Raw genomic sequence first — 22,636 nt, forward strand, 5'->3', positions numbered from 1 at the left:
AACCTTGGCTACTTTTCTGCCATTCCTTGCCCCATCTCAACAGCTTGCCTTTGAGCACATGGGATATTTTACTTGCCTCTCTCTATTTCCTCCATTTCAGGCACAGGTCAGTACAGGTGGCAGCACAACCAAAAAAACTTGGCTGATTTTGAAAAAGCTAAACAGAATGAGACTTGGAAGGGCTGTGCACTAGATTGGGAAGCTGGAAAAGACTGTGGAAGTAAGGCCGTGGTATCCTTCTGCAGTATTGCCGCCATGGAAACAACATGGTTCATGGACATCTATGTGGCCACCAAGAGCTGAGCTAAACTGATGGGAGACTTGATTTTGCATGATGTTTACCGGAAATGGGGCCACAAGAAAAAAATGAACATTGTTAGTGCTTTTCACATGGACCCTGGCACATTTAATGTGCTAAGATCCCCATTTTGACATACCATTAGCAAGAAGGTGATGTGTCTGCCCAGCTAATAAGGACAAGGAAACAGTATTTCACCCATGAGAATTTCATTGAAAAATTCTTTGAAAAAGAAATCAAACTGAGTGAGAAAGGGGAAGAAAAACTGCAGGCAAATGTTTTGGCATAGCACTAGATAAAAAATCACTGTATTATCCTACCGCCAATTTGGAGTTGGGAGCACAGCACAGAAGAAAGTGGGCGGAGGTGGACTCTGTTTTATTTCTGGATGTCATTCCTTGAAAGTGACTTCTGGGATTTTAGCAGGAAACCAGCACAGAGAATGGGGGTGGGGAGGAGTAAATTAAGCTCCCCACTTGCCATTCTGCAGTTACCTTGCCTACATCAGCGTTCTTCAATGCTACTTTCCAGATGTGCTGGATGTCTTGAATCCTCATCTAGAGCAGCCAATGGCTATTCTGGCTGAGAATTCTAGGAGCTGGAATATCGCATACCAGGAAAGCATGAAGCTTAGGAAAGTTGCCCGTAAGGGAACAGATAATTCCTGACTTCATTAATTAATAGTACTACCAACAGCACATGCATTATGAATTCTGTCTCACTTTCCTGCTCCATAATTCTGCTCCTTGCTAGTTTCAGGGCATCACATGGATGCTTCTCCACCAGCATGACTACAAGGTCTTGAACACTATGACTTAAAGCATGCTTTTCTTGCATCGCTTGCATACAAAAAACAGAAAGCTATGGAAGAACATCTTTCTCTTCTATGCATCTGCTCTGGAGTAGGTGGTATTCCAAGCTCATGGGCTACTTTGTTTGAAATCCATACGTAAGATTTGCTTTTTGTTCTCCCAGCTCAATTTCAATTCAATCTCTCTCTCTTTCTGTCTCAACAGTTGTTTTATTGTGCATTCAAACGCTCAGCTACACACTGCAATTCACCATTCATTTTGCACTGGAGTATGGGATGCTGCCTTAGAGACACCTGACACGTTCCCTATCCAGGAGGCTTATATTCTGTACCCACCATGGGGCTGGGGTGAACAGTAGCTATACAGCTAGGATACCTGAAGAAAACCTCTGGAGAACAAGTGAGACTTGAGGAACCTTTAAAAAACAGCAAGGAATTCTCAAAGTTAAGCTAATCATTCCCACAGTCCTACAGTCTCATTCCGCTGCATTATGTGGATATGTGCAGCTCTTATATGTGTATATAATGACTTGAGCAAAGGAGAATCTAAAGCAATCATACAAGAGACTAACCAACACATCACACTAAGGCAGAATGTGATTAGTTTAGTTTTGCTTGGCTGTTGTGTGGACCCAGCCATTGTAGCTTGTAAACCATGCTTTATAGTTTAGTACAATGTGTGAACTTGAACAATTGTGGTTCATTCAATTAAACCAACCAAGTCTAATTAATCCAATTAAATCAGACCAAAGGCTTATCTAGACTAGTACTCTCCCAGGTGCCTAACTAGATGTCTCTGAACACCTAGGAGAAGGCCTGTCATTTCATTCTGCTCATGCTCCCAACAAATAGTATTTGAACATTTTCCCCCATCCTGCAGGCATTATGTAGTCATGACTCATGAATTGGTCACTCTCTTAAATTTGGTTCTGCTCAACATCTTACTTCAACCTTAAGCCCATTTCTGGTTTGATTTGCATTCATTTCTTTCAAAAAGCTCCAGTGAACATTTGCATGCATTTTCATGTACGTTTTTCCTAAAGTATATGTGTATATGCTGACATATTTTGAGATGAATCATCAGAGTTCCAAATGGCATTCTGAGAAATACAAATGCTAACCTACTGTATGTCTGCAATGTGGTTCCCATATAGATTTGGGAGATATAGACTGTTAACATTCAGAAGGGACCAAATGTTTCCCTTCTTTATAATGATTAATACTCATTGGTAGCCTTATCCCCGGTGCATTTTCCCCTTTTGTTTTAAAATAGTTTCAATTGGTATAGTAGGAGCACATGAACTGTGTAACAATCAGGTAGAATATTATATTTGTATTTCAGATTGGTTGTCTCATTTTCCCTTCCCTTCCCAACTGTATGTAACCTATGCATAGCCAATGAGAATTAGCACATTTTCCTGATTATGTTCCTTGGAATGCAGGAGAAGGGAGCATAACTTTGCAGCTGCTGAAGCTGATTCTGTATTCCTGTATTCCATAACTGTAAGTAGCAGCTCTGTTCTCTGTTGAAGAGTAGCAAAGAAGGTGCCCATGGAGTTTTCACACCCAAGGCCAGGTGTAAGGAACCTCCAGCACATTATTAGTGGCAAATATAGTGGGAGAAGCTGAAATAACGTGACCCATTTTTTAAGTTATTTGGGGGAGTTTTAAGCAAGCCCTTAAAAACATTTCCCTGCAAAATTGGGGGCCATTTTTTTTCTTTTTGCTTTTGGGGAGAGCATTAAGCGAAAAAGTGGTTCTGTGACCACCACACACTGCCGCCATTTTGTAAAACGGATAAGCCCCTCAGGCAGCCATTTTATAAGAGCATCTACAAGATATGCTCAAAATTCGAAACAGATCCACTGTCCCCAAAAGTTTGGGGAGCCCTGAACGCATACAATTCTCCATGCTACCATTTACCTTCCTCTACCCTTTGAGCTACCTGGGCATGGTCGTTCTGTACAGCAGTCAAGTAGTTCTCCAGTGCCGCGCGACGGTTGTCATTAAGCAGTGCTACCACACGGGCCAGATGGGTCTCCACCAGCCGCTGGCGCTCTCCAGCCACCTGCTCTTCCAGTGTCTGGAGGACAGACTGGAAGTGCTACAAAGCAAGAAGACCAGGGAAGGCATTCATTAATTTAAGGGATGCACCAATACTGCATTGTTAAGGGATGTGAATATGGGCCTGGGAAAAGCCCTGGGTTAGAGACCATGGGAGCTTTATTACAACGAAATATAAAATTATATTCCTGAACACACCTGCAGACATATCCACGCTCCCTTTCTTTTCCCCAAGGCTCAAGATAGCTCTAGCAAAGCAGCGACAACAAACTCTTTCAAAATCAATAAAATTAGCATTAAAAACTTAAAATTACTCAAGCCACCTAGAGAGACAATAAAACCCAAACACAATGAAACCTTCCATGCCGAGCATATTTTCCTAGAAGCAGATGTTTAAATAACTACTTGAATTTGTTTAGAAAATTTATATCCTGGCTGTCAAATAAAAACCCAGGATGGCTTATAATACTTACTCAGAAAGACAGTTAAAAGATTGAAAGACATTTTAACAACTCTACTGCATGAAAAATGATGGATTCTAAATTTTTTGAAAGAGCAGCATGAGAATCTCAGCTTTTTAAAATACTTAAATTAAAAGGTTTAGTTTTATTTTTTTAAGGAAACAACCAAAAAATCATCAGGGGAGATTGCCAGACAAATCTCCATAAGGGAGGTTAAGTGCAAGATATTTGGAGGCTTGTTATACATTATACTTTAAAAAAAAATCAGTGTTCAGAAACTGGCAGCTATCAATGGATATGTGCTAAAGACAGGTCACAACATCTGCTCACAGACAGACCAAAAAGACAGGCAATGTGGTTGATCCAGCTTTTGTTTTGTTTTTGGTAAAACATGTTTGGGCCTTTTTCCAGAGTAGAAACCCATTCAAGTTGTGTTCCAATTAAAAAAAGAATGCAACTATTTTTTACACAGAATAGAATCAAACAACGGATGAAGAAAACAGACAGAGGATTCTTGTTATTCCTGCTCAGCTAAAACATCTGAAACAATTTCCAGAGGCTAACTTGCATTGTAAACCATACAAAAACCAAAACGTAATCCATGGGAATTGAAAGCTAATTCTAACACCTGAATGGAAAGGACAACTGTATCACACTGGGTAAAGAATCCCACAAGTGAAGAATCTGCTGACCAATCTTGGAGTTCACCAACTCTTGACATGGATTTCAATGCAACCGTTGGCCAACCTCACCTCATTCAGCGCCTGCCGGTCTGTTTTAGGCAAGTTCTTGGCTTCATTGTCAGCTTCGGCCCATTCCTTCATCACCTGTGAAATCATAATGAAAGGCCAGTAATGCTGCCAGTACGAGGGTTTTCCCCTTCTGCTGTACAAACCTGCCTCCGGAAAAGCAGTTTCTGCTGCATCCCTCTGGCTCAAGAAATCTTATACTTCGCAATTCCCAAATTTTCAGCTGTTACCCCAACACCCCTTGAGGATGTCACACCCACACGAACAAAGTGCATGGAGTGGAGTATGTAAATGCTGAAAGGAAATGGCATTCCTCTACTACTTTCTACCCCTTGTATGCACTACTCCCTAAGTAGCTACCTAAATAGCTATCTATGGGACTGTCTTTGGCTTTAGCAAAATCTGCTTTCCCAACTTTGCTTTGCAAAGATTCTTTTCATTTTTTAAAAAAGAAAGCAATTAAATGGGAAATTGTTATGTTGCAAAGTAAGATGCCTAGCTCTCTCATTGTCGTGCCGTGGCAGCCATTTGGAGGCATGCTCAAGACATGCTCTCAAAGATTCAGCTCTAACCATTGAGCCTGATCCTCTCCTTGTTGCAAGTTGATTACCAATCTGCATGATGATCTAACATTACTAGGCCAGCAGATCCTCACTCCCAATCTCTCAAAGCTAGAGAGAACTATCTGTCTGAGCAAGGAATAGGAAGTTGTTTTCTATAAGTCATAGACTTACATAACTGTGGAGTTGATCATCTGTCCAACTCTCTATGATGTGCAGGAAAACCAAATAAACCATCCTCGAGAAGTGACCATCCACCCTCTTCTTAAAAGCCTCCAGAGAATGGAAAACCCACAACCTCAACTTCACTGCTGACCCTGTTATCTTGTAATACTGGTCCAACATTGATCTCTTCTGATTTGAACTTCAAGTTCAAAAGTAATTGATGCCTGATGTGCAAAACATGTACTCTTCCCCAATGGCATCATTCTTTAGGAAACAACAGAAAATCACGTCAGTTATGTTCAACATTGAACATAAGTGCACATAAAAAAGGGAGGGAGGAAGGGAATTTAGACATGGCTCCAACAAATCTGTATGATCTATATTGTTCATCCATCTTTTGTATTAGAGTTAGGCCCCTCCCCATCATTGTACAGGTGCATTCTGTCCAGAGAAATCCTTTGATAGCCACATGGTGCATATCTGCAAGCTGAGCAAATCCTCCTTCCTGTCTGTCCAGGTATTACCTCATTGATCTGTTTCATGCGACGCTCCTCCAGGTCCATCTTAGCTCGCAGGAAGTTGGCATGCTCATTCCCATCTCCAGGCATTTCAAAATAAACATCCACCCCATCGGTTGGGCGGGGGGTTGGGGTCACTATAAAAGAGGAATCATGTTACACAGGACTAGGCCTTCTTATCTGTCTTAAAGCAGAGATAAGGTAAGCTGTTGCCTTTTAACTGTTTTGGACAAGAACAATGCTTGGTTCCAGCCAGCATGGACAAATGGAAAGGACTATGTGCCAGGGCTCAGTTGGTGGGTAAATCCAGTTTAACTTGGTGGACTTATCTGAATGGGAGAGTAGGAATGCAGAAAATGTAGACAAGTATCCATTATCAACACACATGATGAGGGCTAGATATAAGAGGCAATCCAAATTTCTCCTTGAAAGAGGGAGGCACTGCAAGAATGAGTGATAGGTTTGAGATCTGACTCTGTGTAAATTCTTAATTACTACAGTACGGGTAATCCTCGCTTTAATGACCACAATTGAGATTGGAATTTTGGTTGCTAAGCGAAGCAGTCATTAAGCAAATCTGACACGATTTTATGACCTTTTTTGCAGTGGTCATTAAGCGAACCACATGGTCGTTATGTGAATCATGTGGTTCCCCATTGGTTTTGCCTGCCAGAAGCTGGCTGGGAAAGTAAAAAATGGTGATCATGTGACCACGGAATGCTGAGATGGTCATAAATGCAAACTGATTGCCAAGCGCCCAAATCATGATCAGATGCCTGTGGGGATGCTGCGACAGTCGCAAGTGTGAGCACTGGTTGTAAGTTGGTTTGTTCAGCACCATCGTAAGTCTGAACCATCACTAAACAAATGGTCATTAAGTGAATACTACCTGTATTCTCACTTGCTCAGAAATTCAGCTGCAATGGCTACTCTTCCTAGAATATAATGATACAGTTACTATCCACATTGGTCCTAATTTCTGTAGCAGCCTGACATCAAAGGACTTGCATTCCAAAATGCTCAAAGAGCACACAGTTGCTTCCCTTGCTAATATAGCCTTATCCTGCAGAAGTCACCTACCTCTAATATTTAAAATCATTCAGGCACACAAATCTGTTTGGGCGCAGCATCCCTCAATGACTTGGCTCAGGACAGATGGAAGCACAAGAGCCCCCTCATCCCCCACTCTAAAGGATGCTTTGGTACTAAGTATCTACCCCTTAGTGTCAGGGAGAGCCAGGTTCAGAGCTGTCTCCAAAACAGACTCCCCATTGTGAAGAGAAGGAGGTGATGGGGACTGAGAAAAGCAGCTGAACAGCTGAGCAATCCTTTCCTTCTCAACCTAGTAGTAGCTGGCATCCTGACTTTCTACTTTCCATGCACCAGTGGTCCCTACTTTGCAACACAGAGTCTATATTCCTCTCCCTTTTGATCTGCTCCTGAGCACTAACTTTACCATGGCTGCCACTGGCTCAGAGTTCTGGGAAGCCCTTGATAAAAATGCCACCTCCAGTGGATCTCTGTCATCACTGACAGTCTTTGTATGGTGGTCCTCTTTTTCTAGATGTAATCCACAGAGTTATAACCATGGCCTATGGTCTTCAGATACCACCACACCCTGGCCCCTTTTGCAGCCCCAGAACATCCAGCTTTTTTTAGGGAGACATTTGAGAGTAAATTAACCCCAAACCTGACCAACAACCTCAAAAGCCAAACATTTTTTTAACCTTTTTCAGCTTGTGTACTCTGGGGATGTCATGAAATCACCAGCAAGACCCACTGTGGCTCTCGGAGGCCAAAAAGGTTTTAAAAAATGATGTTGCCCCTGTTTACATATTTAATCTGTGTGGTCATCCAGAGAAGCAGTAGAGGATGCCCTTCTATCTCTTCACTGATATGGTCTCCTCACTTGGGAGGTTGAGATAGTGAGGAAGAGCATGAAAGAACATGAAACTTGGAAGGTGCTCTATGAGGTTGACTCCTAAGATGGGTCTTTCCCTCCATTGCTTACCTTTGACATCTTCTTCTGTGGTCTGAGTCGTTGTGGTGATGGTGGTCTGAGTGATGCTGTCATCATAGTATCCTGGTTCTACAAAATAGTCATCCCAGCCAGCATGGAAGTGGTTAGGGTCAGGAGCACTTTCTCCAGGAATCTCTTCCTCCTCTTCTTCCTCCTCCTCCTCTTCCTCCTCCTCCACCTCTTCTTCCTCTTCTTCATCCATATTCCTGTCTTCCTCCAATTCTAAACTTTCTTCCTCTGTTGGAATACGTCCTGTTGGTACTTTGTTGCTGGAGAAAAGATCCATCAAGTTAAGATCCCAAACAAGTCCATCAAGCAAGCAGGTGCATTTGAGAAGCAGGGAAAAGGAACTGTAGAGACACTTTTCCCCATGGGAAAAGGCAAATATTCCTATTCAGCTATACAAAACTGTAGGAGCAGTGCCTTTAATTTTGCACTAATAAAGAGATAAATTGTGTATGGGTATATACACACCTACACATCTAAACATTTCCTTACAGACTTTCCTTTTAAGGTCCAGATCCAGAAACATCCTAGATCAGTGTCTCTCAACCTTGGCACCTTTAAGATGTGTGGACTCCAACTCCCAGAATTCCCTAGCCAGCATGCTGGCTGGAGAATTCTGGGAGTTGAAGTCCACTCATCTTAAAGGTGCCAAGGTTGAGAAACACCATCCTAGATTAAATGAGCCTTACAAGGGATAAGATTTGGGTCTCAATGCAGAGATTAATCACCTTTCTGTGCAGCTGGATCTGCTCAAACCTATCTGCTCACCTGCGCAGGGCTTCCTCTCTCAAATGGGCAACCATCTGGGGCGCCTCAGTAGCTTGTTCCACCCGGATGGCTGGAGGGTGTGAGGGGCAGCACACATATTCCACACCCCGGAAACGGTCAGCCCCACAAGGCAGTAGCATGCCGTAGCTGTGTAGCTCAAGACGTTCACCACTGCAGGCCTGAAAGGTGGATATGAACAGGGTCAAAATGCTGCAATGCAACACCGAGACTGGTTCACACAACACGCTGAACTTGCCTAGAGTGCCATGTAAACCTAGGCCATACAGTATAGTTGAGTTTACCATATGAACTCAGATAACTGGGGTGACAAAACTATAGTTCACTTAACACAATGTATGCTGTGAGAAGTGGCTTGGTTTAAGTAATCATGCCACACTTAACCACAGCTAAGTTTAACCACAACTAAGAATGACCTCATCTGGGTGAACACTGATTTAGGTGATGGTTTGGTTCAGACAACCACTGAGAATTAGGTACAAACACTCTTTCTTCATGTCTCCTTTCCTTCGAGCAGCAGTTTTGATGCAGAGATCTTAAATTGTATTGTTCTCCATTACACATGAAATGTGGAATTCTGGGTTCATATTAGCTAACAAGTCAGAACAATATCACAGGGATGGAGGAAAGAGGAAATGAGGGGAAAGGCAGAATGGTCTTCATGGAGTTCATCCTGGCTTCATAAACCATGGTTCATGAAGCTATGTATGAGAATCCAAATTGGCCTTTCATTTGAGTTTGTCTACACTGGAAATGGAGTTGTGCAGATTTACACAGAGAGACTGTAAATTGGCACAGACACAACACCAACCATCAGTTGAGTTCTATGTCAGAATGCAGCCAGCTCACAGACCTCAACTTGGATTTGTTCTATATTTAAAAAGAGCAAATAAAACTTAGCCTGCACCACAGTAATCCAGCAGTCTATAAGCATTTGGTGAAATCAGGACATGTACACCATTTCTTTCTTCTGCTGCACACGTTCCCTTACATCAGCGTTTCTCAACCTTGGCAACTTTAAGATGCGTGGACTTCAACTCCCAGAATTCCCCAGCCAGCATGCATGGACTTCGACTCCCAGAATTCCCCAGCCAGCATGCGTGGACTTCGACTCCCAGAATTCCCCAGCCAGCATGCGTGGACTTCGACTCCCAGAATTCCCCAGCCAGCATGCGTGGACTTCGACTCCCAGAATTCCCCAGCCAGCATGCGTGGACTTCGACTCCCAGAATTCCCCAGCCAGCATGCTGGCTGGGGAATTCTGGGAGTTGAAGTCCACACATCTTAAAGTTGCCAAGGTTGAGAAACAGTGCCTTACATATTGCTCTAGAGCTGCTAGGGGAGGGGAGGGGAGGGACAGCATGGAGGTTCCCATAGTCCATAAGTCCTGGCCCTACTCACTGCTATAAGTCTTAGCCATTTGCAGTTTGGGTGTTTCACCACACCTGCACAATTTCTTTTTTTAAAAAATAGTATTAACATCAAGCCAATGTTTTCAGAAATGGAATCCCACCATTTGGATAATGTTCTGTGGTTTCTCCTATGTTGTGTCATGATTACCAAACAGACTTGCTTATCCCACGATGACACCTTCCTGGAGGCTTTAATAAGAAAGCATGCAGCAATCCCTTATCAACCCACACTTGGAGGAAGGGTTCAACAGTTCAGTGTGATCTTGATAAAATCTCATCTCTTAAAATGCCTTGCAAGCCTTTAACCTCCATGGAAACCCACTTAAGCACAAAGGCTGGAATGCATTTGATAAGACGTCCACGGCTACTCACCTCTTTAGCCACACTATGCCAATACAAGTAGGTCTCACATGAGTCCATTTTCTCTTGGTGTAGGAATTTGCACTTGTCTGGTACAAGAAGTGCTTCACTCACAAACTCGCCCACTGGGGGAAGAGAAGAGCAAGCAGGTACTGGTTTATTACTTTGTCCTATCAAGGAATACCTGGCAATATATACCTTGATCAGGTATTTATCCTAACTATACCTGGCGATGTAGGCTAAGATTACTAAGATTAAAGTGATTCCTCTGTTCTCCCATGGATTGTGTCACTATGGAGGGCATGAAACTTAGTTTTTTAAAAATCTTAGTATAATACTTCAACACCCACACCACGGGTGGTGAACTTGGGGCTCTCCAGCTTTTTGTTGGACTACAACTCTCAGCATCCTTGACCATGCTAGCTAGGACTGATGGGAGCTAGGATCCAATAGTTTAGGCTTAGGAAAGCTGCTGCATTCCATTTTGGCTCTTCTCTCTGTGGTTTAACAAGAGTGCAACTGTTTTGAAGGCATGAAAGTCTGTCCCCAAACCTGCCTGGTTTAAGGATACCTTGAGCTAGATCAGACTTCGGTCTGTATCAGACTAACTCCCATAATCCTCAGTTAAAATGGCCGGGAATTATGGGACCTGAAGTCTGACAAATATGGAAGGTGTCAAGTTGCCAAAGGTTGATCAGGATAGACAAAAGTCTGATTTGCAGAAGAAAAAATCCCATTCAAGCATGTGCAAAGCAGGCAAGACAGAAAGATATATATCTCTGGATAAGCAACAGCCTCTCCAAAACTAATAAGGTAAAGAAATGTCTGCAACCCCAGGTTTGAAGAACCCCAAGAATTGCCAGATATATTCTGCATGTTAATTACAGGGATAGACAATCAGGTGTCCTCCAGAAGTTTTGGACTGCAACTCATAATTCCTTGACTCTGGCCATGCTGCTGTGGCCAATGGATACTGAGGCTCAAAACTACTGAAGGCTTTCAAGTTGCTTACTCTGCTAATTATAATGCAATAAGCACTAAGACAAAAAAGCCCATCACAGCACTTTTTCCTAGAGAGAATGACACAGAAGCCTTGTCCACAATCAATTTTTGCCCCAACAGTACCTTCTCCTTCTTCATTTCTGCCCAGAAATAAAGTCCCACTGAATTGGGCTTTCTCAGAGTTAACTGCATATAATTTTGTAGCGTGAGTCTACACCAGTGTTTCTCAACAGTAACTTTAAGATGTGTGGACTTCAACTCCCAGAATTCCCCAGCTAGCATGAATTTCACACATCTTAAAGCTGGTCTACATTGCTCATTTTGAATCCTTCTGGAGCCCGCATCTGCCAAAAGGCTCCCAGAGGGCCATGCAATGATCAGTCCTTGCCTTCAAGCTGATGCTTTCAAAGGCACAACACACAAGGGAATGGAAGGAATGGGGAAAATGACAACAACACATAATTTCAGTCCCAATTTTAAAGTCCGTTCTTATCATCCGCAACTGGGGATGCAAACAGTTCAGGCAGCCTGGACTCTGTGCTTACCAAGACACCGGTAGGGTACCACAATGTGCATCTGGCCTTTGCATGATGATCGGCCCTTCTTGCACCACTTGTCTATGGTGACTGGCTGCGTCCCTTCCACGGCATTAGTGATCTGCAACTCAGGATATACCTGCAGGGAAGATGACTGTTAGTAGGGCAGAAAAGGGAGGGCAGAGAAAAGCAGCTCATTCTCCCTTGGGACACTTCAAAGGGTGATGTATAGAGACACTCCGTCTTGCTCCTCTGAATGGCACCCTTGGAGTTCCAGATTCCCCTCTTCCATCCAAGTATTCTACAGTTGTGGGTTTGCTTAGCTTCAGAGATGGAACGACAAGATATTCTGTCGGCTCGGTAGTACATTTGAGGGATATCAGTGGATAACTCAGGTAGGAGGAATGGAAGTGAGGCAGATTCTAAGAATGTGAGGGCTCAAGGCCTGTATCAGAGGTGGCCCACGACTAACCATGAGACCTCTCTGGCTTTTGGTTTGCTTTTCTGCATACAGTTTGCACATCCTGAAATGCTGGCCCAAATGTACCCTGCAGGCTCTTGGGTATCCTATATCCTAATTTATCTTCCAGAAAATACATTTTCAGAAATGTACAAACCATCTCTGAAACACTTGGATTAGCCCAATTAGGAGGGAAAACGTAACATTCTGGGAATGGACCACCCCATTTTGTCGTGCCTTATCCCTTAATGGTGAGCCTGGTTGATGTGGATTACAGCTGCTATCATGGGAGATGGACCTTGAGATTATGGTTTCTTAAAGGGCAGGTAAGGAAACTAAGAATTTATTACCTGCAGTTCTGCAAGCTCTAGTAATAAAACTCAAGGAGCACAATGAAAAAAATGGGACTATGTTTAAATATAAAGACCCAGCTAATGACAACAGGTACAGCAACAAGCTTTAGAATTGACTGTGAAGACACTGAAGTGAGGATGACTTCTTCCTTTTAGGATCAACTATCAACAGAGCCAGTTTGGTTTAGTGGTTAAGGCACCAGGCTAGAAACTGGGAGACTGTGAGTTCTAGTCCCGCCTTAGGCACAAAGCCAGCTGGGTGACCTTGGGCCAGTCCCTCTCTCTCAGCCCTAGGAAGGAGGCAATGGCAAGCCACGTCTGGAAAACCTTGCCAAGAAAACTGCAGGGACTTGTCCAGGCAGTCTCTGAGAACAGCGACATGATTGAACAGATCTCAAAAAAAACCCAACAGTAAAGGAACCAGCAGGAAAGAAATACACTGTAGCCTAGTACTTGATAGGGTAACAGTGAAGGCCTTGGAAAAGATATTCAGATACTATGAGGTGTCTATACCTATAAAGATCAGAGCCACACAAGGAACAGTTTCCCCTTTGACATTCTATGCAAGTGAAAGTTGGACTCTGAAGAAGCAGGATGGAAAGAGTATTGACACTTTTGAGTTTTGGTGCTGGAGAAGACTCCTGAGAACACCATAGATAGCCAGGAAAACAAACAAATGGATCATAGAACAAATTAATCCAGAGCTCTCACTCAAGGTACTAATTATCAGTTTCAAATTATCATATTTTGGATGTATTATGCAAGGTAGAAGGAAAGAGAAGAAGAGGACAATCAGCAGCAAGGTGGGTGGACTTGATTATAGTGGTGGTGGGTGCACTGTTGGAGGACCTGAAGGTCCAGGTTGGGGGCAGATCATCCCGGAGAAGGTCTATCTATGTGATTTAGCAGTCAACACCAACCTGAAGGTACATAATAAAATAAAATATGCAATCAGTTCTTGTTGGTGTGTCTTGGGATGTAGTGGAAGTTTTGTTTGTACTGAGCAATGAGTGTGACATAAGCTTTTGGAGGACCCCAAAAGAGCTTTTGTTTGTATCAGTTATACTTACAAGTATTTAGCACATTAAAAATTAAAATTAAAATGCATTTGCTGCTGCTACCGCTTCTCACAGTTGTTTGATGGGATTTTAATATTGTATTATTTTTCAGCATCGGCTGGCAAATAATTTTGGTTTTGCGGACTCCTGAGAGGGTCCTAGGACCACACGTTAAGAAACACTGCCTTAGATCACAGGCACGGTGCCTGTCGTCTGCATCTGATCAGCTTCTGTCTAAGTCAACCCAGCTGGTGTCTTAACCTTGAACGTGTTAGTGCATAGCAGTTCTTCAGTTTCCTCAGCATATATGGCTGACGCGTTGTGAAAGGGTAACAAAAGGAGCTTGCCCACTCTGTCCTTGTTGAGTATTTTGGAAGTCTGCTTCTTCCTCTGAGGAGTACTGAGCAGCATCCAGGTGAACCTCCATCTAGGTATGTCAGCTTCTTAGCCTCATTGAAGGAACATTCCCTGACATCTCCAGATCTTTTGAAGAGGGATGGGGGAATTACTAGATAGGAGTAGACAGTGTAACTTCTTTTTCCCTCAGTTAACTCCAGATGAAGATACTGTCACAGGGTTGGAGAAAAGTTTAAGATGAACTGAAGGTTGTTTTCTGGGTTTCTAGGACTGCCAGCAGAAGATGTGTTGGTGGATTAGAAAGGAATAGGCCTGGTGGAGGCTGTAACCAACAGAAGGCTGAAGATTGAAAATATGGATCTGTGGGTACAGCAAGATTGTCGGCAGAAGGAGTGGCTCGGGGGAGTAGTGATGAAAGAGTAGGAAGGGGTGACGAAATCAGGAGAACGGATAGATGGGGAAAGAAAAAAGCTTTGGAAGGATGGGAGGAAGATTGGGGGTGTGCACTTTTATGCGCTCGTGTGTGCGTGTGTGTGTGTACCTCCTGGCAGTAGCTCCGGATCTCCTCCGTGGTACGAAAGCAGGTTCGAGTGCCAATGGCATCGGGCTCCCAGTGCCCTGTCTGGAGGTTGAGATGCAGGACCAGTTTCCCACAAAACATGGCCACTTGGGGGGTCCCCAGGGTTGGCCCAAGTGCTGCTCCCATCCCCTGAAAACACAAAAAGAAGGGTGAGGGTCAGTCAACATGTCTGGCAAAGGCACCAAGCATATGCTGCTGGTCACCTGGATGGGCCCCTTCATGCAGTTCTGGCTGGGATAGGACCACACCCAAGGCGACATCGAAACGGCATTGTCTGCCACACATGGCTCTTTCACTTCAGCAAAGCCCTCCCTGTGTGTTTTTTTTTTACATCTACCTGCTCTTTCGTTCTTTGCTGTCTCTTTCCCCACCCCTCCCATCTTTGTTTGCACCATCTCTCTTTCTGGCGACTCCTCCTCCGGTAACCACCAGGATGTTGTTGCTGTGGTAACCGCTCCCAATGGAGTTGCCAGATCTTCTCTGTTGCCATGGAGACCAGCTCCCAGATGGAAATTAATACTGCATCACCAGACCCTTCCCTCCGCCGTTTCTCTTCTCAGGGTCCACCCCCACTTGCTGGCCCTTCCTTCTCCTCCTCCACTCCTTCTTTCTTCCTCTTCCTCTCTCTGCTCCTTCTTCCATAAGACTCCCCATCCTCTTATCCATCCCTCTACCATCAGCTTCTTGTAGCATCTCAGCACTGGTGTCGGGAACCATCTCTCACCAGAGGGCCAAAGCTAGCAAATTTTGGTTGGATCTGGTTGGACGTTTGATCCTGAACCCGAGTTAGCAAAACACAAGGGCTGTGTCCCCACAACATGCTATTCCCAAGCACATAGTGTTCTCAGACAATGGCTGGGTTCCATTTACATGTTGTACTGCAGACTGTCAAAACCTATTTTAGCCTAGTCTAGTGGACTGTGCTCAGTCCAAGTGGAACGGATGCTGGCTGGGTCCTTGTCTTCTTAATTCTGTCTGTCCCTCCTTTCCCGCAGGTGCCTCAGGCTGAGCAACAAAGCTGCTTCCATAACTTCACCCTATCTACCAAAGCAACAAATAAGCATCTGTTCACACAGCATCACCAGGCTAGCAAAATCAGAAACAGCTTTGGACCAAAATACTAGAAGCAGCAAAAGAGATCCTTGGGAAAGGCCAGGAAAGGCAGAGTCTTTGAAGATACAGGAAGAGAGCTTCCTTTGGGGGGAGACGGGTGGTGATAAAATTTAATCAATCAATCAATCATAAATAAAATTCCCCTTTTCTGGAAAGCAATAATTTAGTATAAAAATCAGGAATTCACCCCCCTCCCCCGCTTCTCATACATAAAAGAGAGGTGGGAAACATACAAGGGAGAGTAAGTGGGCTGCATCCAGGCCATGTGCAACCCACCTTTTCCTGGGGAGGGGCTAGATGGGGAGGGTACATAAAGGAGTTTTTTTAATGGAGGGGCAAAGGAGAAATCAGGCCTGGATTAAGCAGCATCTCGTGGCTAAGCTGGTGCTTTAAGTGATTAAGCAGCTGCTGCAGTTTGATGGAAAGCTGACCACCCGACTAGACATCAAATGCAGGGTTGGGAAAGGGAGGGAGGGAGAGAGAAATGAAAACAGCGGAGTGGATTCCCAGTTGAGTGCCTGCCTGCCTCTAAAAATAACCAAGGGATGGCAGGAAGGTGGAAGCTGGCTTGGGGAGGAAGTGGTTAACTGAGACAGGATTAATACAGTAAATGAGCTCTCACCACCCCCCCTCCAATTTACTGAGGTGAGCTAGAAAGGGAGGAAGCATCAAGCTGATTTCCCTCTTCCTCCAGGCTCCAAGGTTCTCTTGATGGCGGTAGCAAAGGCAGCCAGGAGAAGAGGACCACTGCAGGATAAGCGAGGTGGAACTTCTCCCAACCTTGCCTCGCCTTTTGCAACAGGACAAAATGCAACTCTTCCAAAAGTGGGTGGGGGAGCTTGCAAAAGGAATAAAAGCACCAGAACAGGCTTATCTCCTCCTCCTCCCCTTACCACTGTTGGAAGCTGCTTCCCCTAGTCCCCCACCTCTCTCTTCTCCAGCTGATTCAAGGCCAGGCTCAGTGCCTCATCACTGACCCTCATCACTGACCGGGCAAGATGCTGGAGGAAGGCTGGGCTCCTGGCCAACCCAGGAGCAGCAGCGCAGGGGTGCAAGGGGTGAGACAAAAGGAAGATGGCCCTCCTGCAGGCCTGAAGAACAGGGAAGGGGTGAGCGGAAGGCGAGGGAGATTGCTGGGCCATTGCACACTGAAGGAGTTGGGTGGGGAAATGACTGGTCCTTGCTGTTGGTTTACGTCCCCCTTGGCAGAGGTAGAAAGGCACCATTTTCCCAACCTTCCTCAGGGCTATAGTCTTTAAGGGAGGTCCCTACTCAGTTGAAAGCCAGGCAAAGCCGGGATGGGAGATAGCCAGGGCCAAAGGCTAGGGAGGAGGCGACCATAAGGCAAACACTCACTTAGAGCCCCCATACGGCAGAATCCTCCATTTGGATAAGAATGAGACTCATAAGACAAATTCCTCTCCAGTCCCACTGTTATCTTAAGCCAGGCATGGAGAATGATAGAATCATCCAGCTAGAAGGTGCTTCAAAGATTGCACCCGTTGCTGAAGCATTAGAAATTGTTCTCCCCTCTTTTTCAAGTACCTTAAGCTGCATTCCAGTTTTGAAAACAAAGCCACTTGATTGCATTTATTTGGCGGCCCTTTTATTGTCCTTTTTATTATTGAACGACATGCGGTTTCAGCTGCTGTTTGTATTCCCCTAAGGGAAACAAAGGTGAAGTCATATGCTTCCCAAACACTAGTAAGTCAAGCAGGGAGATCTAAGGGCGGCATCGTGCTAGCAGCAACCTCAGTTGACTTTGTCTCCTACAGGAGGAAAAGGCTGGGTTGAGATCTCTTGGATTCCTGCCCCCCAAAAAGATGACATGAATTGCACAGCTGAATACAGAGCGAGGTCTTTGAACATTGTGCCTGCATTCATAGCCAGCCCCATGCCTCTGACGGTCACGCACACAAAACACAGCCCTTTCACTAACAGGGTGCAAACACTGTGGTCAGCTAAGCTTCCCTGAACCACAGTTTATAGACTAAGCTGCAACTGCCTGGGTTCACACCTATCATGAAACCACAAAGCATAGCTTACAAACCACAAAGATGAAGTTCCTATGACATACTACACCAAAATAAAGCAAACCATCTTATGTCTAATCATGGTGTATGAACCTAGCCTGAATGTTCCCATCCTCTGGAAACATTGACTCCATTGAGCTTCTCCTCTCCATGAGAGACAGAATGTGCCAACATTAAAGGTTCTTGTTCAGGATTCTTTTCAGCCATGGCCTCTTCCATCATACTCCCTCCCTAGACAGGCATTCTGGCCATCCATCAAACATCCTCACTCAGCTATTTCAGCCACTTTCCATAAGGACTTCCTTCCTTCCTCCTTCCCTCCAATTCTGCCAACCAGTCAGATCCCCAGTGGTACCAATCTCTTATGAGTGGGCCGTGTCATTTTGGCTACCTAAAGATAAGTCCAGGTACAATGGCATGGCTAGGCTAAGAATCTTCCTAACCTAGTGGCTTTTCCAATCAGCAGATTGCAGTAACAGCTGGCATTCTTGTGGGGTTTAAAGTAACTGTGCAGGTATCACCGATCACAAAAGAAGCTGTGTTTAGTTCCAGAACAATGAGCCGTAAGAAGTGGGAGGGGAAGGTTCACTTATGTCTTCCTCAAGAAACATATTTGCTACTCAACCCAGATTTGCCACAGTGCGGTCTAGGCAATGTTGCAGGAGACATTCCACCCCACAGCCAGGGTCCCCCAGATCCCCCATGATCCAAACACAGTTTTGCAAGGGAGCAAAGCCCCCTCCCTGCATAAGAGAAGAAATCTCTCCCCACTGACAAAATTCAAATGCACAAAATCAAGGCATTAACCCTTTGGTGCAGAATTTGACCCTACCCTACAGTGGAGAGGGAAAGATGCTCTCACATCATGGGCCAGAATCCTATTATGGGATTTTCTAAAGAGAGGTGGGCTTGAACAGCTGGAAGCTTCTGTCACTTTTCCTTGAAGGATCCCCACACTTCTGAATGAGGCCTTTCAGTAGGCCAGGCTGGGGGAGGACTGGCTGGTCCTATCACTCAGGGCTTGAGGTAAAAGAGTGAAGGGGCTGCACTGTGACCAAGCCTAATGGCAACGTTTACATGCAGTGATGAGAATATTTGTGATGAGAACGGCTGATGCCCATTACCTCTTCTTAAAATTGTAATATGCATACTGGGTCTCCAGATTTTGGAGCAGAAGGGCTAAAGTGAGACATGTTGAACTCCTGATTCCAAACCATTTTGCCCAATAAACAATCCACATAAAAATGCTGATAATGCCATGGAAGGAATAAATGATGGCTATGGGAGATCCCATACAAGGCCACTTACCTCCCCGGGAACCTCTAGCCATGGTTTTATGGATTGTTCCTCAAAGAGGGTAGCTAGTTGTGAGCACATTTGGCAGGATTTTAACCAGCACCAACCAGACAGACTACCCGCTAGGCTCTCCCTGTTGGACAGTTGAGACAAATCCTGTAGTCTCCATCCTAAAGGCTAGAGGCATCTAGTCTTATTTCAAACCAGACTTCTGGCTATTTGGCCTCTACAGGTAGGGCAGCATCTCCTTCACTCTCACTGCTGCTCTAGAAGGCCTGTGGAAGCCATAGGTCTCTGTCCATGTTGGCCTGGTGCATCAGTTTTTCCTAAGGACCAGTCCATTCATTAGGCCAGTGTTTCTCAACCTCAGCAACTTTAAGATGTGTGGACCTCAACTCCCAGAATTCCCCAGACAGCATGGGGAATTCTGGGAGTTGAAGTCCACACATATGAAAGTTGCCAAGGTTGAGAAACACTGCATTAAACAGAGCAAGATAGATGAACATGATTCTCTCTCTGTTAATATACCTTGGCCAAGGTTGGCTTCATGCCCTATGACTATGTGAGGATGGGGGAATTTGCAGAATACTGTGAGTGCCCTCATAACCCACCCCTGAACAACAACAAGTCCACAGGGCTCATTTATCGCAACAAGCCTCCAGTGGATGTTACTTGGAAACCTGCCACCAGCTTATGAAATGAGAGGATAGCCTTGGCTCTCAAATGTTGACCACAGTCACTCTCTCCCCTCTTGAGGAAAAGGTTGCAATGGATTGAGGGGGAGAGGGGCGTGAAGGAAAAGATTTGAATGAGGACAGGGCACCTTCCCACTTTGGAGCACCTGGGTTGGATGGGTGGGGTGGATCTCCTTCACATACCGCGAATCTAGGCAGGAATAGCACACAAAGGAGATGCCAGCTTCTCCCAAGGCTTGGCGCTGGGCAGGCAGGGCAACGGCAGAGGATGACGATTTAGCACGCTTCCCACCACGCAAGTCGCCTTGCTCGGCCATCGCCGATGGGTGGCCTTCCCCAACCAGGCGCCCTCCAAATGTGAGGGCTGGGGCTGACAGACGGCGGAGTCCCACCCAGCTGGAGGACAGCGGGGCGGGAAGACAGACGTGCGGTTTCCTCTCCCCCACTCCCCTCCATTTCCCCCGCCTGGGATTTCCCGACAAGCGCTTCCTTTCTCGCCCTCCCCTGGGAGGAAGTGAGACGGGGAGGGGTCTCCGAGCAGGTCCCTTCCCCGGTCCGGCGTGACCTTGGGCAGCCCCTTCCCCTTCTCCCAGCCCCACCTTGCACGCCGACTCTAACCCCCCACCCCGGCCGCCTCCTCCGGAGGACGCGCGCGGGGCCGGGAGGCGCTGCCGGCGCGCGGTCCGGGAGGGTCGGGGCTCAGCCCGCCCCACCTCCGCGACGGGCTCACCTGGGTGTTGGCTGCGCCTCCGGGCCCGGGGCAGGAGCCCAGCAAGAGCAGGGGCGCCAGGAGCCAGCGCGCCACAGCCCAGCCAGCCGAGGCGCATCCCGTCGAGCCAGCCATGGCTCGCCCCGTCCGCTCTCGCTTGGCCGAGGGCTCCGGCGGGCGCGCAGGCGTGCGGCTCCTCCGCAGCGAGGCGGGAGAGGCGGAGGCGAGCGAGCGAGCGAAGAGGCTGCCAATGGAGTCGCCTCCCCGGGCTGGGCTGCACTAGCCTCGAGTGCTGCTGCTGCCGCTGCGGCGGCTCCCAGCTGGGCTGTGACAGGAGGAGCTGGCCCCGCCGCCGCCGCGGTCGCCGCTCGCTTCCCCGCTGCTGCAGCCTCTGCCCGGCCCCTCCCCTGTTCGCCAGCCTCGCCTCGCCTCGCCTCGCCTCGCCCCGCCCGCCCTGCCTGCAGCGACGGAACGCCCAGCAGGGAGGGGCCGCAGGAGCCCCCGCCGCGGCCGGGAGGCGGAGCGCGCGGGCAGACCCCGGCTGGAGGGGCGGGGCGGCCGCTTGGCCAGAGCCGGAGCACCGGTTCCGGCGGCGGCGGCGGCGGCGGGCGGCCCCTTTCAGACGTTCCCAAAGGCGGGATGGAGCGTCTCCGCCAGAAGGAAGGCGCCGCCCCTCTCCTGGCTCCCGGGCGCCTTCGGAGCCGCCTGGTCTTCAGGGACCTGAACTGGACCGCGCGTGGTCGGGGAGAGCCGGCTGGCGAACTGGCTGGCCGCCGCCGCCCCGCGTTGATGCCAGCAAGCCGAGGGAGGAAGCCTGGGACGAGGGATCAGTCCCCGATCCCGGGGCCTTGATCAGGCCAGCCAAAGAGAGCGAGTTTTCCCAAACTCTTCTGCAGAGCAGCAAGCGAGGCGGGAGGGTGATGTTGAAGGGGGGGGGGCTGCCTTTCCTATCTGCCTCCCATCAAGGCACCACCTCCTTCTCTGGATTCAGGTCTCTACCTGGCCAAGGAAAACCTCCTTCAATCAGTAGTAAGTGGAAGGTGAAGGCAAGGCTTGATCTTGTTTCCCCCAGGTGAAACATCCAAATGGAAAGCTTTCTTTCAAGACCATTTTCTAGTGGGTCTTCAAATGTGATCAGGGCTGGCCTCCCATCTTCCTGGTTTTCCAATAGTTGTTTGCCCATTGTGGAAGGGACTGGGACCATCATCCTTCCTAGTGAGGCCCAATGTCTATCCTGCCTGCACTTTTTCAGCTCAAAAACCAAGCCTCTGGTCCCAGTAGTATAATTTCCAAGTCCTGGGCTGTAATAGATTCACATCTATTCTGCCTAGCTGGAGCATCTCTGAAGCTCTGGGTTGATCTCTGGGCATCATACAAGAATGTAAGGCTCTGAGCAGTTGGAACCAGTCAGAGAAAGGTAGCATCCCCCCCCCCCCAGGTGATAATACACTTGCCACATGTTCTCTGGCCCATATAATTTTCTTGGTTAAGTTTCTGGTATCACCTCTATCTCCGGTAATGGTTCCAGATCCTACAGAGACTCAAAGGCATTCTTGGAAAATAAAATGGTTGAGGGATACTGCCCAGGCTTGATTTAGTCTTCGGAATATCGGTGTTTTCTAACTGGCCAGACCCCTCATAGCAACCTATTTGTGAAACAATTCCATAGCTGCCTACTGGATCCAAAATGGCTGTGGAGCCTGGCATACATGACCCAAGCAACTGGAAACATGGGGTTTGATTTAAAGAGCTGGGCATGCTTAGCCTTGAAAAGACTGAGAAGGGCTAGGATATCTTCTAGGAGTCTCACATGGAAGAAAGCTACGGTGTAGTCTTTCTTCTCTTTAAATGCGGAACAAAAAGAAATGGATTAAAGTTACAAGAAGGCGGAGGCTGGCTAGCACAAGGCTCCTAACAACGAGAACGTTCATCAATGGAATGAATGTTCCAAGGAGGTGATGGAGTCTTCTTCCCTGGGTGGGGAATTCTGGGAGTTGAAGTCCATACATCTTAAAGTTGATAAGGTTGAGAAAAAACTGGTAAATCCATGTAATATATCATCTGGTATCTTACGTTTGGGGCAGGTAGTGGCAGAATAGGCCGGTGCTACCTCCTCAGCTTTCTGGAAGGGTGTGGAGACCTAGAACTTCTCTCAAGCACTGAGCAAGGATGGGAGTTGAGACCAGCATATGTGTAGTTTGATATGGGATTGTTATGGCACCTTGACTGGAGTG

The 22,636-nt window shown here is 46.6% G+C and overlaps 1 protein-coding gene across 2 annotated transcripts in view; it reads right to left on the reverse strand.

The window, feature by feature from the left end:
* The window catches only part of APLP1 (amyloid beta precursor like protein 1), a 41,691-nt gene extending 20,895 nt beyond the window's left edge, over positions 1–20,796 (reverse strand). For both annotated transcript variants that reach the window (XM_063312549.1, XM_063312548.1), the window contains exons 1-9: positions 20,424–20,796; positions 14,518–14,685; positions 11,758–11,887; positions 10,223–10,335; positions 8,421–8,599; positions 7,638–7,915; positions 5,633–5,763; positions 4,387–4,461; positions 3,055–3,213 (exon numbers count right to left, since the gene is read on the reverse strand). In XM_063312549.1, coding sequence (XP_063168619.1) covers positions 3,055–3,213; positions 4,387–4,461; positions 5,633–5,763; positions 7,638–7,915; positions 8,421–8,599; positions 10,223–10,335; positions 11,758–11,887; positions 14,518–14,685; positions 20,424–20,537 — 1,347 coding nt within the window. In that variant the 5' untranslated portion in view covers positions 20,538–20,796. The remainder of the gene's footprint in view (positions 1–3,054; positions 3,214–4,386; positions 4,462–5,632; positions 5,764–7,637; positions 7,916–8,420; positions 8,600–10,222; positions 10,336–11,757; positions 11,888–14,517; positions 14,686–20,423) is intronic.
* Positions 20,797–22,636: the final 1,840 nt, after the last annotated feature.

The sequence above is a fragment of the Candoia aspera genome, chromosome 10 (genome assembly GCF_035149785.1).
Source record: "Candoia aspera isolate rCanAsp1 chromosome 10, rCanAsp1.hap2, whole genome shotgun sequence".
Lineage (NCBI taxonomy): Eukaryota > Metazoa > Chordata > Lepidosauria > Squamata > Boidae > Candoia > Candoia aspera.